At 36.8% G+C, this 14907-nt stretch overlaps 1 protein-coding gene across 2 annotated transcripts in view; it reads right to left on the minus strand.

The window, feature by feature from the left end:
• The window catches only part of WDR70 (WD repeat domain 70), a 303275-nt gene that overhangs the window by 10388 nt on the left and 277980 nt on the right, over nt 1–14907 (minus strand). For both annotated transcript variants that reach the window (XM_072757062.1, XM_026016676.2), the window contains exons 16-17: nt 13801–13917; nt 11171–11333 (exon numbers count right to left, since the gene is read on the minus strand). In XM_072757062.1, coding sequence (XP_072613163.1) covers nt 11171–11333; nt 13801–13917 — 280 coding nt within the window. The remainder of the gene's footprint in view (nt 1–11170; nt 11334–13800; nt 13918–14907) is intronic.

Consider the following 14907-nt stretch of genomic DNA (forward strand, 5'->3'; position numbering starts at 1 on the left):
TTTAAAACTTCCATGGCTATTACATTGCTAGTGCCAGGAATGAAACTCGAAGACTCAATCGATAAAGGTAAAGTGTTCAAAAACTCTTTGTTATCATCATTGGAGAACAAAGGTGAGCATATGTCATGTGGAAGCAGGGAGATTTATGTAATGTCTAATTGTGCTTTTCTGTGATAAAGTGAGATACAGTAAATCTTCATTTCATTACTGACAGAAGTCAATTGCAGTGAAGAAAAACAACCAGACACACATTCTCGATTACGGTGACCTTTACGGAAAGATCCTTTTAAATATTAGCTTCCCTTTCGAACACTTTGCCACTTGGCAGTAAATAGTATACTCTAGCAGGTGAACACAGGAGAAATAGCACTGCCATTCTGGCTAACAAATCACATGCCACAGACAGTGCCATGAACTTAGTTAGTATGCAATAAATGGAAGGTGACAAAATTGGGTGGAAGGAAGGAGATGAGAGGAAAATGCAGCAGCAGAAGGGTATGTATTAACAGAGAGCACAGACCTCGGAAAAGCTCATTAGAGTAGGGATCAAGAGAGCTGAAGTACATTTCTAGTTGCAATCACTGTCAATTGCAAGCTTTGGTCTCCTCACATGTAGGGAAAAAGACATGATAGTATCTGTTCTATCTGCAGAGCTAACATTTAAGCTAGCACATTATTCAACTGTAAATAACTAAATTACCTACAATGCAGGAAAATATCATTTGTTAATGCTCACCAATAAAACAAAAAGAAATTCCACTTTAATTAATTCTATTTACAGAAAGCTGAAAATCTGGATGAATGATTTCCCAAGAAAATATTAGCTACTGAACAGATTCACAAGAATTGGAAAATCCAAATAGAGTATTTACTGTGGGGGGGGATGGAAAAGAAAGAGAGAAACTAAGAAATTACTATTTACCCTCCCCTCCAGAAAAGCAACAGGTTTTGATAGTTTCACAAGTGAATTCTATCAAATCTTTTCAAAGTAGATAAATTTAACAATATTCAAAATAGCCTGAGAGAATGTATACGGAAAAGCATGCAAAATTTTTACAAAGCCAGTCTGACAGAGGACAAAGAATAAACCATAACTATGTGAGCGTCATATTAAAGATACAAGGATAATTCAATAATATATAATTATTGATATAAGGAAATTCAGTAATATACTTCATGATATTCATTTATCAAAGAAGAAAAGTCATATGATCACTTTCACAGAAATACAATAAACAAATCGAGTAAAATTTCAGAATCTATTTCATCTATTTCAGAAGAACATGCCTCTTGATCTTTGTATGGTGTTTTCTTTGCATAGGATGCTCTTCCCTTGGATATCTACACGGCTCACTCTCTCATTTCATCCAAGTCAAAAATCACTTAGCAGAGGTTTTACCCCATCACCATATTTTAAAAATCCTCTTACCTCTATTTTAGTTTTATTCTTTGCACTAGCTACCATCTAAAATTTATGGGTTTCTTTATTTTTTTTAAAGATTTTATTTATTTATTTATTCATGATAGACAGAGAGAGAGAGAGAAGCAGGCTCCATGCTGGTAACCCGATGCGGGACTCGATCTTGGGACTCCAGGATTGCACCCTGGGCCAAAGGCAGGCGCCAAACCACTGAGCCACCCAGGGATCCCCTATGGGTTTATTTATTGTCTGTCTCTGCCTACTTGAATATAAGCTCCATAAAAACTACTGTATCCTCATAATCTAGAACAATACCTGACATATGGAAGGTGTTTAATAAATCTTTATTGAATAGACAAATAGAAGAGAAAGATATGGATTCATCCTTAACATCTTGTATGTATGAGTTTTCAAAAATTATGCTTTATGGATAAATATTAAATTGAATATGAAATTGCCAATATTTGCCCTTTTTCACCTACAAAAGGGAAATTACATAATTTAACCTAACAGAGTCACTCCTTTATTTTATTTGTTTATTTATTTTTAAAGATTTCACCTATTTATTCATGACAGACACAGAGAGAGAGAGAGGCAGAGACATAGGCAGAGGGAGAAGCAGGATCCATGCAGGGAGCCTGACGTGGGACTCGATCCTGGTCTCCAGGATCACACCCCGGGCTAAAGGTGGCACTAAACTGCTGGGCCGCCGGGGCTGCCCAGAGTCACTCCTTTAAGGTTCAAATTAAGAAAAAGTTATGTGGGATCATATTATTTAATATTGTTCTGGTAGTATTAACACAATTAGATAACTAGTACAAAAATTGGGTAACATCTGTTCATGATAAAAACTTTCAACAAAGTGGGATTAGAGGGAACACACCTCAACATTATAAAGGCCATCTGTGAAAAACCCACAGCTAACATCACATTCAGTGGCGAAAACTGAGTTTTCTCTCTAAAATCAGGAATAAGACAAAGATATCCACTCTTGCCACTTTTACTCAACATAGTACTAGAAGTCCTAGCCACAAAAAGAAATGAGCCATTCATACTGGTATAGAAGTTAAACCATCAAAAAAAAAAAAAAAAAAAAAAAAAAAGAAGTTAAACCATCATGATTGGCAGATGACATGATACTTACATAAAAAAAAAAAAAAAAAACCTAAAAACTCCACCAAAAAAGTACTAGAATAAATGAATTCAGTAGAGTTGCAGTATACAAAATTAATATCTAGAAATCAGTAGTGTTTCTATACACTAATAAAAAAGTGCAGAAAGAGAAATTAAGGAAACAATACTACTTACAATTGTACCAAAAAGAATAAAATACCTAGAAATAAATTTAACCAAAGAGGTGAAAGACTATACTCTGAAACACTGATGAAAGAAACTGAAGCCACAAACAAAGGGAAAGATACTCCATGCTCATGGATTGGAAGAACAAGCATTATTAAAAATGTCCATATTGGGGATCCCTGGGTGGCTCAGTGGTTTAGCACCTGCCATTGGCTCAGGGCGTGATCCTGGAGTCCCGGGATTGAGTCCCACATCGGGCTCCCTGCATAGAACCTGCTTCTCCCTCTGCCTGTGTTTCTACCAGTCTCTCTTCCTCTCTCTAATGAATGAATAAATAAAATCTTTAAAAAAATGTTCATATTACTGAAAGCAATCTACAGGTCCAATGCAATCCCTATCAAAATACCAACAACATTTTTCACAAATCTAGAACAAATAATTTTAAAATTTGTATGGAACCACAAAAGATCCTGAATTCCCAAATCAACTCTGAGAAAAAAGAACAAAGCTGGAGGTATCACAATACCAGATTTTAAGATATACTACAAAGCTGTAGTAACCAAAACAGTATATTACTGGCACAAAAATAAACATAGGTCAAGCGAACAGAATAGAATAGAGAGCCTTGAAATAAACCTACACTTTAATGCTCAATCAATGACAAAGGAGGCAAGAATATACATTGGGGAAAAGACAGTGTCTTCAATAAATTGTGCTGAGAAAACTGGACAGCTACACGCAAAAAAAAGGGAAACTGGACCCCTTTCTCACACCATACACACACACACAAAAAACCCCTCAAAATGCATTAAAGACCTAAATGTGAGACCTGAAAGCACAAATATAGGCAGTAATAGAGAATAGAGAATATAGGCAGTAATTTCTCTGACATTGGCATTACAGCACTTTTTGAGATGTGTCTCCTGAGGCAAGGGAAATGAAAACAAAAATAAATGAGTGGGACTACATGAAAATAAAAAGCTTGTGCACAGCAAAGGAAACCATCAACAAAACTAAATGGCAACCTACTGAATAGAAGGTATCTGCAAATGACATATCCAATTAGGGGTTAATATTCAAAAAAACGTAGAGAACTTACACTATTCAACACCAACCAACTCTGCCCCAACTGTCTGATTAAAGAATGGGCAGTGGACCTGAATAGACATTTTATGTAGAAGACATACAGTATACAGACATAATCATTAGGGAAATGCAACTCAAAACCACAATGAGTTATCACCTCATACCTTTCAGAATGACCTAAATCAAACACAGAAGAAACAATTTGGCATGGATGTAGAGAAGAAGAAGCCTTCCTACACTGTTGGTGGGAATGTAAATTGGTACAGCCTTGTGAAAAATAGTATGGAGATTCCTCAAAAAAATAAAAATAGAAATGTACGATCCAATAATTCCACTATTGGGTAATTTACCCAAAGTAACAAAAACACTAATTTGAAATTATAAATGCACTCCTATATTTATTGCAGCATTAATTACAATAGTCAAGATGTGAAGCAACCTAAGTGCCTATCAATAGACAAATGAGTAAGAAAGTTGTCAGATATATACACACACAGTGAAGTATTACAAAGCCAAAACAAAACAAAACAAAACAAAAAAAGGATAAGCTCATAGCATTTGAGACAACATGGATGGCCCTGGATGGTATTATGCTAAGTGACCTAAGTTAGTAAGAGAAAGAAATACTGTATGATTTCACTCACCAATGGTATCTTAAAAAATCCCCGAAACAAAAAAATCCTACAATGAACAAACAAAAAACAGAATCAGACCTGTAAATACAGAAAACAAACTATGGTTGCCTCAGGGAAGGAGGTGAGGAGTTGGCAAAAATGGGTGATACAGGGAGTGGGAGATACAGGCTTCCAGTTATGGACTGAATACATCGCCAGAATAAAAGGCACAGCATAAGGGATATAGTCAATGATACTGTAACAGGACAGATGGGAACTACACTTGTGGTGAACAGAGCATAATGTATAAACTTGTCAAATCACTAAGTTGCACAGCTGAAAGTAATATAACATTCTGTGTCCTCTAAACTCAAATAAAAAAAATTTAATTAAAAAAATAAATTTAAAAAATTGTTAAGAATGAGGTAATCTTACCATTACCATTATTTGCATATGATATAATTTTATGCCTGGAAACAACAAGCAAACTGAGTGAAAAAGTATTGAAAACAATAGGAAAACAAGATAAATAGATGTATATAAAACAAATACCGATATATACATTGCAGTACATATATATGTGGCCACAGAGCATTTCCATATACACAAGAGTTATAAACTCAGCAGAAAATTCAATTTACAATGACACAAAAAGATAAAATAAAAGAGACAAAATTAAAAGAGAATGTGAAAGATCTATATAAAGAAAACTTAAAAATACTACTGAGAGATAGACGTGATTGAATAGAAAGACATACCCTGCCCTTGGTTTAAAAGAACCAATACTGTAAAACTCTGTCTAAATTAATATGCACATCAACTCACTTCCAATTACAAATATCACCAAGAATTGGGGAGGGGGCAGGTGGTTACTCTGATAGCTTAAAGTCATGGAAACCTACAAAAATATAAAAATTTTAATAAGAAGAATGAGAACAGGCAGTCTTTCAACAATGAAAACAGTCTGATACTTCCACTTGAATAGACCAAATAATAGAGCAGAAGAGAAAGCCCAGAAATGGGCCAAAATTCATATGGAAGTGTAGTGTGTAATGATGTGATTTCGATTCAATAAGGAAAACTAGATTATCCAATTAAAAAGTGTTACAGGAACTAGATAACCAACAGGAAAAAATTAAATTGGAGCTCTACTGTGGTAGGCTGAAATATCCACCTTAAATCCCTGGAAGCTGTAAATATTACCTTTTTGGAAAAAAGTCTTTGTAGATGTGATTAAGGATTTTAAGATGAGGCGATAATCCTGATTATCCTGGGTGGGCCCCAAATGACATCATGAGTATGCTTGTAAGAGAGAAGAGGAGACCAACACAAAGCACAGGGCAAAGTGAGCACTGAGAAGAGACTGGGATAATGTGACTCTGAGCCAAGCTAGCAGGCAACCTCCAGAAGCTAGAAGAGGCCTGGAACAGAGCTTCCCCTAGAGCCTCTGTATAGAGTGTGCCTCCAATGACAGACTTCTGGCCTCCAGAACTATGAGAATTCGTTTCTGTTTTACAGGCCACCACGTCTGAGGTAATTGGTTACAGTGGCCACAGGAAATGAATATACCCTTCTCACTCCCTTCACTAAAATAATTTCAGGTGAATAAAAGATTTAACTCAAAAAAAAAAAAAGTATTAATGGAAAGATGGGAGAATTTGAAGAATTATCTTGAATGTGAAGGCTTTCTTAACTAAAACAAAACCCAAGAAGAAAAAAATTCCTAAATCTGCTTATGTTAAAATACATTTGATAGCAAACTGCTCCAAATAAATTTGTGTGCGTTTACATGCAAAGTAAATTACTGAGGTATCTCCATAAATACTGAAATGATACTGCTGATTATTGGGTGATATTAACAATGTATAATTTATGGGAAAGTGTCAAAGACCTTATTTACCATTGAAGAAAGTGAGACAATGAGAATATAACTTTTAGAACTTACTGGATAGTAGGTCCTTGCTAGAACCCAGGCCAGGAAGCTGGCCTTAGAATTTCCAGGCTATTGTTTTAACTTCTAACAACTAAAACTTCTTTCATCTTTTGATGAAAGATCTAGCTTTAATATCATACGTAATTTTCATGTCTGAGATTTTAAGAAATACATGCACATAGTGAAAAAAATCCAGCAGTGCTATCAGGCAGACTATGGAACTTGGAAAGCCCCTTTCATTTCACCCCCTCCACCCAACCCCAGCACCCTGCCCATCATCTCATTCCTGCTCCTTTGTTCTCCTACTTAAAAGATACCTACCGCCCACATTTCTTGTATTTCCTCCCAGAGGGAGTCATGTATAAATGATCAGATATGTGTGTAGTTACATCCACTGTTTAAAAACATAAGTATGCAGACAGCATGTTTTTATAAGCTGGTTTCTGTTTTTGCTTGTTGGTTGGTTGTTTTACTGGAGATTAGGACATATCCATCCATATGTATCTAGCTGATTCTTTATGCTTGTTATCTTCAATTGTATAGATATGATATACTTTTCTAAAACAATATCCCATTGAAGGATATTTACATTTGTTCTCAGTCTTTTGCTTTCATAAATAATGCTGAACTTAGTATCTTTGGACATACATATTTGCCACATGTGCAAAACTTCTGGACACAGAATTGCCAAGTCAAAGGGTATTTGCATTTTAAATTTGAGTAGATAGTGCCAAAGTTTTCTCCAAATGATGTTCACTATGTTCAGCAAATTTTAAAACATGGCTCTGTTGATTCTTCTCTCCCCAGCTATTTTTTTTGTATGTTTCTAAATAAGTTTCTTTGAGCATAAAAAAAAAAAAAAACCCTAATAGTACTAGAAAATAATGACTCTGTCAAAAACAGAAGTGTCAACAGAGGCATAATCTATAAGCTTATCTGACTGCCAATGATGTGTTGACATCCATTAGCTTATACACACACAAATTCTATACAAAAAAAAGGCTAAATGCACACTATTTAGCTGGCCAGCCTTGATATGACCCTCTTAGCTGTTGTAGTATTATCCAACTAATTGTTCAGAGATGTTCCATCTGTACTATCTGGTTATTAGTATACATTGTGAACAACCACCACTGATATTACATAGTCAAGTCTGTTCTGCTACAGCATGTACAGCAGAGGATGCAATGCTCCTCCCAAGAAGCCCACAAATCTCTTTAGCATTTTTTTTTCTCTTTAGTATTTTTGTGTGGGGTGCTTTCACTCACAACAGCAGGACCTATCCCTTTGTCAGAGGGCAGTTTCCTAAAGTCCTGGGAAACTGGAAGTACCTGGGAATGTCTCCCCCCACCCTATCTCCAGCCATTAGCAAGGATCAATAGATAACTGGAGTATAAGTACTCCAGTTACCATGCCTGTGACCAGGGTCTCCAGGGTTACCTTGCAGAATGAGCCAAAGTGGCCATCTCTGAAACTTCGCTTGACATGCCCTTACTTGGCTTCAATACTTCTCCACTCTCCTATTGGTTTCTCTATGGATGCTTTCTAATAAACACCTTTATATGAATCTTTTTCTCAGGATCTACTTCTAAGAAACCCAAGCTAAAACAATGTGTTTTTCTTTTATGCAAAGGAGCTCATAATGATTAGCAGGCAAGGAACTGATACTGGTATAAGATGTATGTTGAGTTGGTTCGTAATTGATTTTTTTTCCAGCATATTAATGTTCTGAAAAGTGATCAAGGTCCAGCTCTTTCATAATTTAAGAGAAAAGTTTAATAATATATGAAGACATCAAGAAAAAACTTGAATACACCTCTTACAGAAACACATATGCATAAGTTTATGTACTATAGCACTGTCAGCAACTGCAAAATACCAGAACAACCTAAATATCCACTCACAAGAGAGTGGCTGAATAAATGATGATACTTCCATAAATGAAGTACTATGCAGCAGTGAAAAAGAATGAGAGGGAGCTCTATGAACCGATGTAGATGATTTCCAGGACATAATCCTAAGTGGGGGAAAAAAAAAAAAAAAAGCAAGGCCCAGAAGGGCATTTATATTATACTATCCTTCATGTAAGAAAAGAGAGGGTAGAAGAAAATACAAATCTGTTCTCTTGTGCAAGAACCTACAGGAAAGTGAACCAGAAACTAAAGAGATAGGCTGCCTATGAGGGAGAACATGGAAGGGGATGAGAGAAGCAGGGTATGCGAATGAGGGAACAGAGAGGAAAAGCAAGTCTTTTTTAAGGCTCTGGCTCCTAACACTAGATTAATACTTTGCACACCCTACACACACCTCCCAAATAAACAGAACATAGGGGAAAACCAAAAAAGGAATGCATACTAATAAATGGTCCTAACTACATTTCAAATGAATTACATAACCACTCTGACAAGAGTGGAAAAGAAAATCTCTTTTCCAAGTAACTATGAAAAACAACCTCTTGACTGGATACTGTAAGGCTAAAAGGATGGGGGAAAACTACATGAATGCAGTTAGGGAAATCCTGGTTAGAGAAAATGTTTCTCACAGGTGTATGGATCAGCAATTCTGAAACGATACGTATACTAGAATTGAACAAATAAGTAAATATTCTGTTAGTAATGAGAACTAGGTTTTTCATTATTGGAGAAAGAAGTTAAAAACACAGGAAGAAGAAAGGTAAAATGAAACAGGCATAGGATTGAAATCAAAGGCATCGGTATAAACTCAGTTTTTAAAATATAAATGCAGAGGTGTGTGTGTGTATACATGTACGTGTGTATACATGTACGTGTGTGTGTGTTTCATAGGTTAGCATATATATATATATATATGTTCTGATTTTGTTTCTGTTTTTTTGTTCATTTCTGTTCTTAGTTTTATATTTCTGATTCAAAGTTGTTTTTTTTTTTTCATATCTCCAAATATTGGTTTGAGGATGTTTTATTTCATTTTGAGTGTTGTTGTGTTCATTTTTTTCTGAGTTATGTTTTTTGGGTGAGGGAGGGGAAGATTTCCACCACTTGAAATGTTCTGATTCACTTCTTTTCCTATAGTAGTTCTGTCTATGTGTAGTCCATTCTTTCCTGTTTGTATTCACTTCATGGTCAAGAGTTCTGGATTCAAGAACACTTCTAAGTTTACTTTCTCTTTCAGAAAAAGAATATATATATTTTTCCAAGTTTTGTCAGCTAAAAAGACCTAGGAGGATCTAGAAGCAATGACACTTCAGTAGCAATAAGCACATCTAGTACCAGCATCTTGGTTTTTAAACATTGTTCTCAAACAAAAGGAACCTAAAAAAAGAAGTAGTTGATTCCAGGACCGGGGGAAGAAAAACAAAGATGACTCTAGCATATCTTGTAGTATCAGAATGCAAGGAAGTGCTCAAAAAAATAGAGGGACTCGTCGAAAGAGGACAGGAGTTACTCCAAAGGAGATTTTCTTGGCCAAAGCTGGAACAATTTGAGCAAAAAACTAAATAATGATAATACTGGATTTTTAACCCATAAATAAAGTATTTGAAAGTACATATTGATATAAAAAATACTTAAAAAAAAGGAAAGTTAGGAGAAGGAACGATTCTTTCAGTAGAATTCCAATTAATAAATGTGGAAGAAGGAAACAGAAAATCACCATTAGGCAAACATCACAGTAATAACTGCAGCAGGCAAACTACCCATGGATAATAAGATTAGAAGTTTGAGGAGGGACAGAATTTATAGTCATAAAAGATACCACCCCAAAATAATTTATTAACTCAAAAGGAATGACAGTGACTCTACAGTGGAGAAACTTGGCAGACATGACCTTAACCAAGGATCAAGGTCAGCATCACCAGTAGTAAGACATATTGACATGACATCCTTGATGTGATGCACCAGAAAGGAGACAGCATTAGTTCTGTGTATTTCTTGTCAAAAATGCATAGTTTTGTTCCAGTCATGAGAAATATCAAACAAGCCCAAACTGAGAGAAGTGTACAAAATAACAGAAAAGTGTTCTTCAGTGAACAGTGTCAGGTCATGAAAGACAAGAAAGTATGAGAAACTGTTAGGACTGGATGAGACTAAGGAGAAGCAACGACTAAATGTAAAGTGTGATCCTGGACAGGAACCTGGAACAGAGAAAGGATAAACTGGGGAAATTCAAGTAAGGTCTGTAGCTTCATCAACAATATTGTAGCAGTGTTAAATTCCTGGGCTTGCTAAGTAATTGTACTGTGGTTATGTATGGTGTTAACCTTAGGGGAAGTTAGATGAAGAGTGTACATGAACTCTGTACTGTTTTGCAATTTTTCTGTAAGTCTAAAATTGGTTTAAAATGAAAACTTAAGAATCCAACAATTTTACACTACCTTTCTCTAGTGTAAATGTTCTTGGTTTAGAGGCTTTAGGAACCATTATATGTTCATCCACACTGAGCTATTTGAGGGAATCTGAGCAGGCAGGCTCTACTTTGCCTATGTACATGTTACTTCCAAACACAGCTCTGCAAATAAAAAGCATGCCTTAATGACAGACCTACAAACTGCTCCCTTTTATCTGCTTTTAACCCTCCTCAACTAAGATAACACAGGGTTGTGTTTTTCCTTTTTTAATCAGAGAAGAATGGGCTTTACATAATGGGCTTACAATAGGCCATAACTGATGGAATTGACCTACTTTAAAAATTTACCATTGTAGAGTCCTATGACTATGAGTACTTGTCTCAAGAATAAAACAAGAAATGGGGAGTTAGAATCTCAAAGCAGCCATTGTTACATTATTTCTAATTCACTAAACATAATAATTTTTTTCTATTTTTAAAAGGCTGTTTTCTTACTTAGAATATGCTGGAGAAACCCAATATGGGTTGTCTTCAGCTGCTTTAGCATGCCGCAGAATGGCTTCTCGGGGATTACTGTCATCAGTTTTGTCCAAAGCAATGTTCTTCACAATGTATGATGACAGAGTGCCTCCATGGGTTCCAACCCGGCCCCCACGACCTGTTTCAAAGGGGAAAAAAAAATCAGAACTAGAATGAGCACAATAATATATAAGTATTCCTTTTATGTACTATACTTATATGAAAAGGTTGAGAATCCCTCAGTGCTGGCTTCCAAGGTGGCAGGTTAAATGAGTAACAGAGTGAGGCCAGAGCTTCGAGTTTACTGGATTTTTATCATTCCCTATGGAATCAAGGGTTTGAGCACTCTGGAGCTTATTCAGACCTTGGCTTGAAGCACACAAATCTCAGGAGTAACTTCAGTATCATCTCTTCAGGTTTCCTTTACAATCATCACAACTGAAGTAGGAAATCATCAAACCTTAACCTCCCTATAACATTTTTTAAATAGAAAGAGATGGGTTTTTTATGTCTTAGCTGTTTAATCTACATAGTGGTACCAATGCAAGGAGGAATTACAAATACTTTGCCACGTATAAGCCTTGAAAAGATTCCTTAGGCATTATAATTTGAAATTCAGTTAATAAAAATAACCAATATTAGGGCACCTGGTGGCTTAGTTGGTTAAACAGCTGAGTCTTGATTTTGGTTCAGGTCATGACCTCAGGGTCCTGGGATGAAGTGCTTGCTCTCTCTCTCTCTCTCTCTCTCTCTCAAATAAATCTTAAAAAAAAAAAATTAACCTGTATTTGTTAAATGTCTATCTTAGCTTTAAACATATCTTAGGGATTGCCATCTTCCAAGTACCTTGTAGAAGAAAAAAACAAATGAGTTGAATACCCTGATTCACATTATTTTACAGTACTGGAACCGCTCTAGTAGACAGAAAGCTCTGTAAGGGCAGGGGTTCGCTCCGTGATGGATCCCCGCAGCTAGCCTGGTGCCTAGTACTCAAAAATGAATGACTTTTTAGGAAGATTTAAAACACACACATGTGAAGAGCCAAACTGTGCTGTAAGATTAATTCTATAAATCAAGATAAGAGGAAACTAAATAAGGTAGGAAATAATTAATTGTGAAACAATTTGTGTGGCCACTAACTATTATAGTTCTTAGAGGAAGGAGAGAGCTTTTCAGGCTGAGGTGGTTGGGGAGGTCTTTAAGGAGAGATGGATCCAATTTGGGAAAGCTTTGCAGGCAGAGGTCATTTTCAGAATGAGCAGAATGGTTTCAGAACAAAAATACAGAAAGAGGACAATTCAATGGAGATTTATGGGCAGGAGTGAACTGACAGTCACATCAGAAGATCAGAGTAGGAGAGAAGTGAGATGGAATGCTCAAAAGTGGGTTAGAGTCAGACTGCAGAGAACGATTCTCTGGAAATTCAAATGGACAGTGGGGAGCTTATAAGCCAGAGGAGCTGGAGATAAAAGCTGTATAGAAGATGGATGGAAGCAGGCTGGGAAGGAAAGAGAGCAACTTGAGATAAGGTGCCTAGTTAGAAGGGCTTTTCAATAATCTAGGTAAGAATATTATTTAGGAACTTTGATTAGAATGATGGCAGAGAAAATAAAAAAAAAAAGTTAAGATAGATATGTGAAATGTTTTCAAGGCTGAAGCAGCAGGCCAAATAGATGTAGGCTCAGGTTCAGGATGAATAAACAAGTCAAAAGCTACAGGCTTAGGAGCCTAGGAAAACGGAAACCACACAAGTAATAACTAGTAAAATGGGATCTAGTAAACCTATGTGTTATATAATAGCCAACACTGCCTCGCTTTCTTCTGGTCCTTCCTTCCTTCGTTTCTTCCTTCCTTCATTTCTTCGTTTGTTCCTTCCTTCCTTCCTGTCTTCTTTTGGGAGGAGGTGGTACCTACTTTCTTAAAAACTCTAAGGACTATTACTCATCCTCTAGGGGAATGGGCAGCTCCATTTTATCAACACAGAATTAAATGATGGCCACTTTTCCCTTATGTGAAACCTAATCCAGCTTGGATTCTGGTTAAAGTACCCAAATATTGTATATGAAGCTAATATTGAGAGCAGTGGTTTTATTTATTTTTTTTTCTAATTTTTATTTATTTACGAGAGTCACAGAGAGAGAGAGAGGCAGAGACACAGGCAGAGGGAGAAGCAGGCTCCATGCACCGGGAGCCCGACGTGGGATTCGATCCCGGGTCTCCAGGATCGCGCCCTGAGCCAAAGGCAAGCGCCAAACTGCTGCGCCACCCAGGGATCCCGAGAGCAGTGGTTTTAATATGAGTTCCAGGAGCCCTAGAGTTCCATCAAGGTCACCTAAAAGGGCTCAAGTTAGAGACCGAGCAGAAAGGACTCCAGGCTTTCTCTCTATGCACAGCAGCTCCATTTTTATCAGTTTTATGCACCAGGATTCTGCATCCTTAAGCAAAAAGTTCCAATGCTAAAAAGCAAATGTTTGAAAACCACTATGTGGCAAAATCTCTCAAAGACAAAGCAGCATCCAGGAGCAAAAGATCTTCCCAATTCTCTATCAGTGACCCCACCCTGCCCCTCCACCCCCTTTGCAGGTCACAAGCTAGATCACAGTCACCTGGGCCTGCTACAGGAGGTTCGGGTTTATGAGACTTCAGGGGATCCAGTCTGTCCTTCTCCAGCTGTTTCCTTGTACTCCGCTGGCGGGGCTCACGGAACATAGGCAAGGCATGAGCTACGAGAAATCACATTTGAAAAATTTTATTATAATAATAACCCTTCCATCCAAAAACATAGCTGAAGCATGACTAACTTGAAGATGAAATGGAAGTCATAATGACAGCCTTCATCTAATAATAAAAGACAGTCTTACTGTAACCAATTAGCCAATTTTGTTTGAGACCAGACTTCATTGTTCACCTCTCCTGGCAACTAATGGCACTCAGGAAATACTGTCAAATAGTGTCACGGAAACATTGGTGAGGTTCCCCATCTCCCAAACCATGGGTAGCAGTTAAACTTAATTTCTGTGGTTTTGAAATGAAACATTTAATGGGACTGCTCCTTATTTTTTCTTACAGGACCGAAATGTGAATGATGCCAACAGTTTGCCTGTCAGCCCTGAAGTCTCCTCGGACGCCTCACAAACACTGGAATCACTTCACACGTTTCTGAAATGTGACCACCTCTCAGGAGGAGTTGACAACACTGAGTAACCGGAAGGGAGGAACACTTATCCCACTGAAACTGGGATAAAGGTTGCCCTGAGTGCACAGGGGTGCCTGAATCTCCTGGCACAGTGACTTGATGGAGACTTTTCCCTACTTCTATACGGGGGACAAAAGAATAAGAATCAAAGTAGTACTTGTCCAATTGCTATTAGTTGTTCACTCAATGTCAGAAATAAATTTTATAATTTAAAAGAATATATGAATGTAAAAGGGAAATAGTGATGTTCCACAGGAAAGCGAGAGGGTTTTTGAGGAAAAAAATTAAATAATGATCTTTTCTTTACCAAAAAAATGTATCAGAATAATTTCTTTGGATCCTTACACGCTGAGTAAAATCTCCTTTAAAAGATAAAACTTTTTTTCCAGGGGAGTGGGGTAAAGAAGGTAATGGATTAATAGGGGTTCAAAAGGAATTTATAATATGAATGACAGAAACATCTAAAATACCTCAGAAACTCTTCCAGTATCCTCCATCCCCGAGCACCAGCTGGGCT

This window comes from Vulpes vulpes, chromosome 4 (genome assembly GCF_048418805.1).
Source record: "Vulpes vulpes isolate BD-2025 chromosome 4, VulVul3, whole genome shotgun sequence".
Lineage (NCBI taxonomy): Eukaryota > Metazoa > Chordata > Mammalia > Carnivora > Canidae > Vulpes > Vulpes vulpes.